General features: G+C 38.9%; 1 protein-coding gene across 10 annotated transcripts in view; it reads left to right on the top strand.

Annotated features, from left to right (window-relative positions):
- PDCD1LG2 (programmed cell death 1 ligand 2) overlaps positions 1–12,582 on the top strand; it is a 94,057-nt gene that overhangs the window by 26,837 nt on the left and 54,638 nt on the right. For 9 of the 10 annotated variants that reach the window (XM_049711326.1, XM_049711323.1, XM_033404400.2 and 6 more), the window contains one exon: positions 11,344–11,610. The exons of the other annotated variant lie outside the window; for it this stretch is intronic. In XM_049711326.1, the coding sequence (XP_049567283.1) occupies positions 11,344–11,610 (267 nt within the window). The remainder of the gene's footprint in view (positions 1–11,343; positions 11,611–12,582) is intronic. 10 annotated transcript variants of the gene reach the window in all.

The following is a 12,582-nucleotide window of genomic DNA, read 5'->3' as shown; positions in this document are numbered from 1 at the left end:
ACACCTTGTGCATAAAATGGTAAAACATGGGATGAATAATAGTGTAGTTGACTGGATCTATAACCGACTGAACAAGTAGTAGTTGTTGACTAAGGGGCAACAAAGGTCTTGGGTCAACCTGGAGACCATCTCCAAGTGATAAGGCGTCTGTTATAGCCAACCTAGCTGGGCAGTAGATCACTCAACAAAATCGATCTTACGACCTTAGGCTGCTTTAAAACCCTGTGTTGGGCCTGAAGTGTACTCAGCACATAGGAAATAATTAGTTACACTACACTTTGTGCTGCTTAGATAATATCTGGAATATAGGTCGTGTTACACTGGCAAAAACAAAGTGTATCCGAAGAGTGCTATCTGGAACTGGGGCTGAAAATTATGTCCTGTGAGATATGGTTGAAGGAAGTAGGCATGTTTTACCTAAGAGGTGGAAAGACTATACGGGGTCTTGCCAGTGATCTTCAGATATCTGAAGGGTTTTGTCACATAAAAGAGATACTAATAATTGACAGTACTAACTGACTATTTAATAAGTTCTAGGTACCTAACTCATTTAATCATCCTCACACCCCTGTTAAGGATAAGTATTATCATACCTATTTTACAAATGAGAAAACTGAGGCTTGACAGGTCACGTAACCACCACTTGGCTTAAGCCTAGTCAAACCTTTCCGACTCTGAAGCCCATGTTCTTAACTACTATGCTTACCATATGTTGTTTTGCTAAACGAGGCAAGTACCAATGGGTTGAAGCTACCATGAGGCAAAATTTGACTTGGCGTAAGGATGATCCTCCCAATGAAAGTTTAACTTTCTTATTGTCTAATTGTGGCAATGACTGCTTCTGGAAGTAAGAGTTTCCATTCACAGATGTGTTTAACCAAAAGTTAGTTATCTAGCAGGTTACTAATATCAAGAAGAAAAGTATTATTAAAGATAAAAAGGGGCATTTCATAATGATAGAAAAAATCAGTTCAACAGGAAAATGTAACAATCCTAAACGTGTATACATCTAACCATATAGCTTCAAAATATATAAAACAAAAATTGACAGACCTAAAAGGAGAAATAAACAAATCCATAATTATATTTGGAGATTTCAACTCATCTCTGTTATAACTGGTAGAACACACAAAAAAGAAAATAGAAGAGTAGAACAACACAATTAGCTATCTTGATCTAATTGACATATATAAAATTTATACCCAACAACTGCAGAATACACATTGTTTCCAAGTGCATGTGAAACATTCATCAAGATAGTTATCTAGCAAAGCTGCTGGAGAAGGTATTTCTCGTTGAGCAGGAAGTTGGACTAATCAAATTTTAAGATCACTTCCACCTCTGAAATTCCAAAATTTACTCATCTTTTCCTAAGAATGTCACCCTCAGTCCAGCTTCCCCACTGTGTATTGCTGATAATGATGTCTTTTCAGCCATTTCCCTAATAAGAAAGAGGCTGTGGAGACATCTTTAATATTACATAAATGTAGGGTGTGTGCTCCTGTCCCTCCCCCAAACCTTGCTCATTCTTTTTTAAAAATTTTATTTTTCAAACTGAAGTATAGTTGATTTACAATGTTGTGTTAGTGTGTACAACAAAGTGTTTCAGATATATATATGTGTTCTTTTTCATATTCTTTTCCATTATAGGTTATTACAAGATATTGAATATAGTTCCCTGTGCTATACAGTATATCTTTGTTGTTCATCTGTTTTATATACGGTAGTGTGTATCTGTTAATCCCAGACTCCTAAGTTATCCCTCTCCCCCATTCCCCTTTGGTAACCATAAGTTTGTTTTCTATGTCTATGAGTCTGTTTCTGTTTTGTAAATAAGTTCATTTGTATCAGTTTTTTGGATTCCACATATTTGTCTTTCTCTGTCTGACTTACTTCACTTAGTATGATAATCTCTAGGTCCATCGATGTTGCTGCAAATGGTATTATTTCATTCTTTTTAATGGCTGAGTTATATTCCATTGTATGTATGTACCATACAATGGAATCTTCTTTACCAATTCATCTGTCAGTGGACATTTACGTTGCTTCCGTGTCTTGGGTATTGTAAATAGTGCTGCTCTGAACATTGGGGTGCATGTATCTTTTCGAATTAGAGTTTTCATCTTTTCTGGATATATGTCCAGGAGTGGGATTGCAGGATCATATGCTAACTCTATTTTTAGTTTTTTAAGGAACCCCCATACTGTTCTCCATAGTGGCTGTACCAATTTACATTCATGCCAGCAGTGTAGGAGGGTTCCCTTTTCTCCACACCCTCTTCAGCATTTATTATTTACAGACTTTTTGATGATGGCCATTCTGACTGGTGTGAGGTGATAATCTCATTATAGTTTTGATTTGCATTTCTCTAATAATTAGCAATGTTGAGTGTATTTTCATGTGCCTGTTGGCCATCTGTATATCTTCTTTGGAAAAATGTCTATTTAGGTCTTCTGCCCACTTTTTGATTGGGTTGTTTGTTTCTTTGATATTGAGCTCTATGAGCTGTTTGTATATTTTGGAAATCAGTCCCTGTCAGTCGCATCGTTTCTCACCGATTCTTTTAGTTGAACATCTCTCCCATCTCTTCCCATATTTATATATCCCAAGTCAAAGCCTCAGCCCAGATCCTGATTCATGGCCCTCCTACCTCTGAAATCACCTACCAACTCAGCAACCAAGACCAGCATCTTGTCCTGAGCTACCTTGCTGGAGCAGGCCAAGCCCTCACCTGTAACACACTACTCCTATGAATCCATAGGATTTGGGCTATGCCCCTCCAAAGCCCCAGAGCTTACAGAAATAATCTACAACAGAATAGGATTAAATGATTATAAGAGGACATCAAATGAAGGGACAATAAGTGTAGATAAAATAACATAAAATTAGATAAAGTGAGTACTCAAAATGCATGCTTCAGATACTGATGGATTGCTAGAGATAGACCAAAATTGGCTCCAAGGAGACTAGTGAGTCTAACTACTTCAAGACCTTCAGTAGGCTGCTTCAGAACCTAACTCTTCTTATCTTCTTCTACTTCTGGGTACTTTGAAGTCCCCCTGGGAAACATATCTCTCTTCCCATGTATGTTGCTTCATCCCTAGACTTTTGTGATTACATAGAGAATCATCCTCTTGTGATGATCCCAGTGCAGAATTCAGAATACTGTACCCATGAACGACATGAGTTCAAAGCTCCCCAACCGCCCCATATTCCAGCTGTTTCCTTATTTATTACTGGAATATGAAATTTTCCTACCTCCTAAGGTCCTTGGGTGGTTTAAGCAAGATACGGTATATTAAGAGGATGGAGTCAATAGTTAGAGCTACTCACCCCTGCTCCTCTTTAAGTTCTTGACTAAGTGAGCTGTACCCAGAGGAATCAGTAGCCAAATGGAAATGAACTCCATTTTTTTAAATTAACAACTGGATGAGCACATAATCTTTCCCTTTCCCCTCTCCCCACTTTGGAGATTCTCTGATAATTTGCACTGGAGAACATGACTCAGAATAGGGAATTCTTGTTTCTTGCTCCCTTGTCTTAAACTGAGTCCAGGTTTGCACATCAGTCCCTGAAGTTATCCATCCAAACTCATAGATAAGAAAATCTGCCCCACCCACCCAGTCACAAGCAGAAGCTGGAATACTGTGGGTGGGGGAAGATGTGAGAGATTTTTGAGGCAGGCAGGCCAGCAGGCCAGGGCAACTACTCTTAATGACATGGAAAGAACTTCAAGAGAAGGCCACAGGTTATAAGCAGCACTTCAAGACACAGTCACCTTGCTCTCCAGTGACCCGTGACTCAGTGAGTGACTTTGGCTATAACTAATCAAATTAGCAACTCATAACACAGAGACTCACAAGGGAGGTTCTCAAAAAGCAAAAATTGTGGAGAGGGAAATGAATCTTCCTTTCACCTCCACAGAATGTAAAAGCACAGGGCATGAACTCAGTACCTAGAAAACACTTAGTAAATCATACATATTTGATATTTTCCACATGGCTGTTAGCATTATTTTAATATAAAATCACTTTTCACAGTTTGTGCTCGTTTATACTCCTCCCAAAAATTTAACAAAAAAATGTTTCATCATATCTGTGCCATATATACATCTTTACTTCAAAGATTGTATTGAAATTCTTTCTTAAAGAAGTATTTCCTACCTGATGAGAGCTAGTGCTCACTCCCTCTTCCTTTCACCAAAAATCAGCAGGTTACTTTTTACACTCCCTGGTATCTGCGTACGTGGTTAATATTTATTTTTAGCTATCATCTAAGATAACTGGACAATTTGTCCTTGTGTCTTCCTGGTGCTCTCAATGTCACTTGTGTCTATTTTAGATCTCAGTTTTCTAGAGGGCAGGGAGACATATCTGATCAATTCATTCAGCATCCACTGCACAGAAGGGTGTGTGTGTGTGTGTGTGTGTGTGTGTGTGTGTGTCAGGGAGAAGTATAAATATACTCAGTTCTTGACTATTTATAGGCAGAATCTAAGTCTTTAAAAATAATAATAGCATTTATCAAGTGCTTACTGTGTTCCTGCCCTTTTCTGAGCACTTACATGTATTAACTCATTCATCTTCAAAGTGTGGCCAGAGGTGTTCCAGGTCTTTGCTCAAAAGCCATCAACCCCCATCTTTAGCAGGAATGACATAAATCTTTAAGTTAAAGTGTCCAGAGATAAGAAAGGAAGCTACAAACAAAAACAAAAAAACCAAACCCAGAGGACCTTCGAGATGGTGGAGGAGTAACATGTGAAGATCACCTTTCCCCAAAAAATATATCTAAAATACATCTACATGTGGAACAACTCTTACAGAACACCTACTGAATGCTGGCAGAAGACCTCAGACTTGCCAAAAGGCAAGAAACTCCCCATGTAACTGGCCGTGTGGCTGACAGGGTCTTGGTGCTCCTACCGGCTGTTAGGCTAGAACCTCTGACGTGGGAGAGCCGAGTTCAGGACATTGGACCACCAGAGACCTCCCAGCCCCGTGTAATATCAATCAGCGAGAGCTTTCCCAGAGATCTCCATCTCAATGCTAAGACCCAGCTCCACTCAACGACGAGCAAGCTCCAGTGCTGGTCACCACAAGCCAAACAACTAGCAAGACAGGGACACAACCCCACCCATTAGCAGAGAGGCTGCCTAAAATCATAATAAGTTCACAGACACCCCAAAACACACCACCAGATGTGGTCCTGCCCACCAGAAAGACAAGATCCAGCCTCATCCACCAGAACACAGGCACCAGTCCCCTCCAGGAAGCCTACACAACCCACTGAATCAACCTTACCCACTGGGGGCAAACACCAAAAACAACGGGAACTATGAACTTGCAGCCTGCGAAAAGGAGACCCCAAACACAGTAAGTTAAGCAAAATGAGAAGACAGAGAAATATGCAGCAGATGAAGGAGCAAGGTAAAAACCCACCTGACCAAACAAATGAAGAGGAAATAGGAAGTATACCGGAAAAAGAATTCAGAGGAATGATAGTAAAGATGATCCAAAATCTTGGAAATAGAATGGAGAAAATAAAATAAACGTTTAACAAGGACCTAGAAGAACTAAAGAGTAAACAAACAATGATGAACAGCACAATAAATGAAATTAAAAACTCTCTAGAGGGACTTCCCTGGTGACGCAATGGATGAGACTCCATGCTCCCAATGCAGGGTGCCTGCGTTCGATCCCTGGTCAGGGAACTAGATCCCACATGCATGCTGCAACTAAGAGTTCTCATGCCACAACTAAGGAGCCTGCCTGCTGCAACTGGGACCTGGTGCAACCAAATAAATAAATAAATATATTTTTTAAAAAAACCAACTCTCTAGAAGGAATCAAAAGCAGAATAACTGAGGCAGAAGAATGGATAAGTGACCTGGAATATAGAAGAGTGGAAATAACTACTGCAGAGCAAAATAAAGAAAAAGGAATGAAAAGAATTGAGGACAGTCTCAGAGACATCTGGGACAACAGTAAACGCACCAACATTCAAATTATAGGGATCCCAGGAGAAAAAGAATAAAAGAAAGGGTCTGAGAAAATATGTGAAGAGATTACAGTTGAAAACTTCCCTAACATGGGAGGGGAAATAGTCAGTCAAGTCCAGGAAGTTCAGAGAGTCCCATACAGGATAAATCCAAGGAGAAACACGCCAAGACACATATTACTCAAACGATCAAAAATTAAATACAAAGAAAAAATATTGAAAGTAGCAAGGGAAAAGCAACAAATAACATCCAAGGGAATCCCCATAAGATTAACAGCTGATCTTTCAGCAGAAACTCTGCAAGCCTAAAGGGAGTGGCAGGACATATTTAAAGTGATGAAAAGAAAAAACCTACAACCAAGATTACTCTACCCAGCAATGATCTCATTCAAATTCGATGGAGAAATTAAAACCTTTACAGACAAGCAAAAGCTAAGAAAATTCAGCACCACCAAACCTGCTTTACAACAAATGCTAAAGGAACTTCTCTAGGCAGGAAACACAAGAGAAGGAAAAGACCTACAATAACAAACCCAAAACAATTAAGAAAATGGTAATAGGAACATACATATTTATAACTACCTTAATTGTAAATGGATTAAATGCACCAACCAAAAGACATAGACTGGCTGAATGGTTACAAAAATAACACCCGTATATATGCTGTCTACAAGAGACCCACTTCAGACCTAGGTACACATACAGATTGAAAGTGAGGGGATGGAAAAAGATATTCCATGAAAGTGGAAATCAAAAGAAATCTGGAGTAGCAATTCTCATATCAGACAAAATAGACTTTCAAATAAAGACTATTACAAGAGACAAAGAAGGACACTAGAGAATTATCAAGGGATCAATCCAGGAAGAAGATATAACAATTGTAAATATTTATGCACGCAACATAGGAGCACCTCAGTACATAAGGAAAATGCTCACAACCATAAAGGGGTAAATTGACAGTAACATAATAATAATAGGGGATTTTGGCACCCCACTTTCACCAATGGACAGATCAATCAAAATGAAAATAAATAATGAAACACAAGCTTTAAATGATACATTAAACAACATGGACTTAATAGATATTTATAGGACATTCCATCCAAAAACAACAGAATACACTATCTTCTCAAGTGCTCCTGGAACATTCTCCAGGATAGATCATATCTTGAGGCACAAATCAAGCCTTGGTACATTTAAGAAAATTGAAATTGTATCAAGTATCTTTTCTGACCACAACTCTATGAGACTAGATATCAATTACAGGAAAAAATCTGTAAAAACTACAACCACATGGAGGCTAAACAATACACTACTAAATAACCAAGAGATCACTGAAGAAATCAAAGAGGAAATCAAAAAATACCTAGAAACAAATGACAATGAAAACACGATGACCCAAAACCTGGGATGCAGCAAAAACAGTTCTAAGAGGGAAGTTTATAGCAATACAATCCTATTTCAAGAAACTATCTCAAATAAACAACCTAATCTTACGCCTAAAGCAATTAGAGAAAGAAGAACAAAAAACCTCAAAGTTAGCAGAAGGAAAGAAATCATAAAGATCAGATCAGAAATAAATGAAAAAGAAATGATGAAAATGATAGCAAAAATCAATAAAACTAAAAGGTAGTTCTTTGAGAAGATAAACAAAGTTGATAAACCATTAGCCAGACTCATCAAGAAAAAAAGGGAGAAGACTCAAATCAACAGAATTAGAAATGAAAAAGGAGAAGTAACAACTGACACTGCAGAAATACAAAGGATCATGAGAGATTACTACAAGCAACTCTATGCCAATAAAATGGACAACATGGAAGAAATGAACAAGTTCTTGGAAAAGCACAACCTTCCGAGACTGACTCAGGAAGAAATAGAAAATATTAACAGACCCATCACAAGCACTGCAATTGAAACTGTGATTAAAAATCTTCCAACAAACAAAAGCCCAGGACCAGACAGCTTCACAGGCGAATTCTATCAAACATTTAGAGAAGAGCTAACACGTATCCTTCTCAAACTCTTCCAAACTATAGTAGAGGGAGGAACACTCCCAAACTCATTCTACAAGGCCACAATCACCCTGATACCAAAACCAGACAAAGATGTCACACACACACAAAAAACTACAGGACAGCATCACTGATGAACATAGATGCAAAATTCCTCAACAAAATATTAGCAAACAGAATGCAACAGCACATTAAAAGGATCATACACCATGATCAAGTGGGGTTTATCCCAGGAATGCAAGGATTCTTCAATATACATAAATCAATCATTGTGATACACCATATTTACAAATTGAAGGATAAAAATCATATGATCATCTCAATTGATGCAGAAAAAGCTTTTGACAAAATTCAACACCCATTTAAGATAAAGACTCTCCAGAAATTAGGCATAGAGGGAACCTACCTCAACATAATAAAGGCCATATATGACAAACCCACAGCTAACATCGTTCTCAATGGTGAAAAACAAACCATTTCCTCTAAGATCAGGAACAAGACAAGGTTGTCCGCTCTCACCACTATTATTCAACATAGTTTTGGAAGTTTTAACCACAGCAATCAGAGAAGAAAAAGAAATAAAAAGAATCCAAATCAGAAAAGAAGAAGTAAAACAGTCACTGTTTGCAGATGACATGATAGTATACATAGAGAATCCTAAAGATGCTACCAGAAAACTACTAGAGCTAATCAATGAATTTGGTAAAGTAGCAGGATACAAAATTAATGCACAGAAATCTCTTGCATTGCTATACACTAATGATGGAAAATCTGAAAGAGAAATTAAGTAAACACTCCCATTTACCATTGCAACAAAATGAATAAAATACCTAGGAATAAATCTACCTAAGGAGACAAAAGACCTGTAAGCAGAAAACTGTAAGACACTGATTAAAGAAATTAAAGGTGATACAAACAGATGGAAAGATATACCATGTTCTTGGATTGGAAGAATCAACATTGTGAAAATGACTATACTACCCAAAGCAATCTACAGATTCAGTGCAATCTCTATCAAACTACCTCTGGCATTTTTCACAGAACTAGAACAAAATATTTCACAATTTGTATGGAAACACAAAAGACCCCCAAAAGCAAAAGCAATCTTGAGAAAGAAAAATGGAGCTGGAGGAATCAGGCGCCTGTTCTTCAGACTATACTACAAAGCTACAGTAATCAAGACAGTATGGTACTGGCACAAAAACAGAAATATAGATCAAAAAACAGGATAGAAAATCCAGAGATAAACCCACGCACCTAGGGTCAACTAATCTATGACAAAGGAGGCAAGGATGTACAATGGAGAAAAGACAGCCTCTTCAATAAGTTGTGCTGGGAAAACTGGACAGCTATATGTAAAAGAATGAAATTAGAACGCTCCCTAACACCATACACAAAAATAAGCTCAAAATGGATTAAAGACCTAAATGTAAGGCCAGACACTATAAAACTCTTAGAGGAAAACATAGGAAGAACACTATTTGACATAAATCACAGCAAGATCCTTTTTTGACCCACCTCCTAGAGAAATGGAAATAAAAACAAAAAGAAACAAATGGGACCTAAGGAAACTTAAAAGCTTTTGCACAGAAAAGGAAGCCATAAACCAGATGAAAAGACAATCCTCAGAATGGGAGAGAATATTTGCAAACGAAGTAACTGACAAAGGATCAATCTCCAAAATATACAAGCAGCTCATGCAGCTCAATATCAAATAAACAAACAACCCAATCCAAAAATGGGCAGAAGACCTAAATAGACATTTCTCCAAAGAAGATATACAGATTGCCACAAACCCATGAAAGGATGCTCAACATCACTAATCATTAGAGAAATGCAAATCAAAACTACAATGAGGTATCACCTCACACCAATCAGAATGGCCATCATCAAAAAATCCAGAAACAATAAATGCTGGAGAGGATGTGGAGAAAAGGGAACCCTCTTGCACTATTGGTGGTAATGTAAATTGGTACAGGCACTATGGAGAACAGTATGGAGGTTCCTTAAAAAAACTACAAATAGAACTACCATATGACCCAGCAATCCCACTACTGGGCATATACCGTGAGAAAACCATAACTCAAAACGTGTCATGTACCACAACGTTCATTGCAGCACTATTTCCAATAGCCAGGACATGGAAGCAACCTAAGTGTCCATCAACAGATGAATGTGTAAAGAAGATGTGGCACATATATACAATGGAATATTACTCAGCCATAAAAGGAAACGAAATTGAATTATTTGTAGTGAGGTGGATGGACCTAGAATCTGTCATACAGGGTGAAGTAAGTCAAAAAGAGAAAGACAAATACCGTACGCTAGCACATATATATGGAATCTAAAGAAAAAATTGTTCTGAAGAACCTAGGGACAGGACAGGACTAAAGACACAGATGTAGAGAATGGACTTGAGGACACGGGGAGGGGAAAGGGTAAGCTGGGACGAAGTGAGAGAGTGGCATTGACATATAGCCACTACCAAATGTAAAATAGATAGCTAGTGGGAAGAAGCCACATAGTACAGGGAGACCAGCTAGGTGCTTTTTGTCCACCTAGAGGGGTGGGATAGGGAGGGTGGGAGGGAGATGCAAGAAGGAGGGGATATGAGGATGTTAGTATAGGTAGAGCTGATTCACTTTGTTATACAGCAGAAACTAACACAGCAATGTAAAGCAATTATATTCCAATAAAGGTGTTAAAAAAATGAAAAAACAAACCCAGATGGAACCATCTGGGACCAAGATGGCAATGAATCTGACCTCCAACAGATTTCTAGGTCCTTATTTTTTCTCCTCCTAATCTTAAAGAGGACAGAGGAAAGGAGGACATGGAAAGAAAATTTTCTCCTGAAGATGTTAGAAAAAGTACTAAATAAAGTGAGATGTGGGGGTTATCTAGTGATTTAGTTTATCCAGCCTCTCTTTTCTCCAATCCCCAATTGTAAGATAATTTACATTAATACAGGATGCCACAGATTGTGGTAGCGTAAAGCACCATTGAGATTTGGAATCAAACCTCGAGTGTTCATAAATTGGCTCCACCAGTTAAAAGCCCTGTGCCTCTGAGTGAAATCTCGACCTCTCTAGCCTCAATTACCTTCAACAAAAGTTGGGTATATTAACAATGCTGTTTTGATGTATTGTAAAAATTAAATAATTCAGTGTATGTAAAATAGCATGATATCTGGCACATAGGAAATGTTTAACAAGTTAAAACTATTAGTACTTAATATTGATAATGATAATTTTACTTCACGTGGCATTGAGTACAGAGATCTACGGGAATCAGAAAAGAGAGACTTATTTCTTTTTCTTCTTCTCTTATCCAGCTTCCTACAAGAAAATAAACACTCGCAACCTTAAGGTCCCAGGGACAGATGAGGTAGAGCTCACCTGCCAGGCTGTAGGCTATCCCCTGGCAGAAGTATCCTGGCCAAATATCAGTGTTCCTACCAACACCAGCCACACCAAGACCTCTGAAGGCCTCTACCAGGTCACTAGTGTTCTGCGCCTAAAGCCACACCCTGGCAGGAATTTCAGCTGTGTGTTCTGGAATGCCAATATGAAGGAACTCACTTCGGCCATCATTGACCAAGGTAAGAGCTGCCTAGCTTACCAGTCAGGGTTCAGGCAAGAAATGGATGACACATTCAGAATGAGTAATCTGAGGACAGTGTAATAAAGGGACTACTTATGAAGGTGGGATTAGGATTTAGAGAAAGTACTAAAGGTAGTGCAGGACACCTGGGGCTTCAAAGGTCAGGGAGCAATTACCACCCTGGAGAGGCTACTGGAACCTGGAAGAGGGAGCTGTGGCCTCCGGTACAGGGATGCTGCCACCTGCATCAACTCCAAAGAGCAGAAGCTGATGAATGGATACCACAACCTCGTTCTCCTCCCACCCTCCAGTCTCCTGCTGGTGCTTCCCATTAGCAGAGCCCAGGTGGAATTCCACTGACATGTTCATAAAGTCAACCTCTCAGAGCTCAGAACTGAGTGTTGGAGTGGAGAGAAGGGATCCAGAGAGGAAACTGAAAACACCCAGCATAAAGGCTCATCATTGTGATTCAGGCACAGTACTACGAGTCAGCAGTATGAATGTTACTTTGCTGGCTTTGCTGTCAGCCAAGTGGTTTTAGGGTTTTCCAGGAAAACTGGCCTCTTAAAATAATCATTTAGAGCCTTCACTGGCTATGCTGAATCCCATACTTTAGAATTTCGTGCACCAGCAAAATTTCTGACAATTTTGGTAGTCGGACAATTCTTTTATCTGCCAAGAACATTCATTTGCCAAATAAGAGAGTTAACATCCAGTATCATGATCATTTCATAAGAGACAGGTCATTTTATCACCAGAGACATAAGTTTCCTATTGTTCCACAAACATCATGGGCTTAACCTCACTCTTTTGGAGGTCAGAAATCTGAAAACGGCTTCACTGGTCTCAAATCAAGGTGTTGACAGGATTGCACAGGCTCTGAGAATTCATTTTCCTGATTTTTCTGCCTTCTGGAGGCCACCTGCACTCCTTGGCTCGTGGACCTTTCCTACAGCCTTCAACACCAGCA

Source organism: Orcinus orca, chromosome 6 (genome assembly GCF_937001465.1).
Source record: "Orcinus orca chromosome 6, mOrcOrc1.1, whole genome shotgun sequence".
In the NCBI taxonomy this organism is placed as follows: Eukaryota; Metazoa; Chordata; class Mammalia; order Artiodactyla; family Delphinidae; genus Orcinus; species Orcinus orca.
This window is presented reverse-complemented; position numbering and strand designations above follow the sequence as displayed.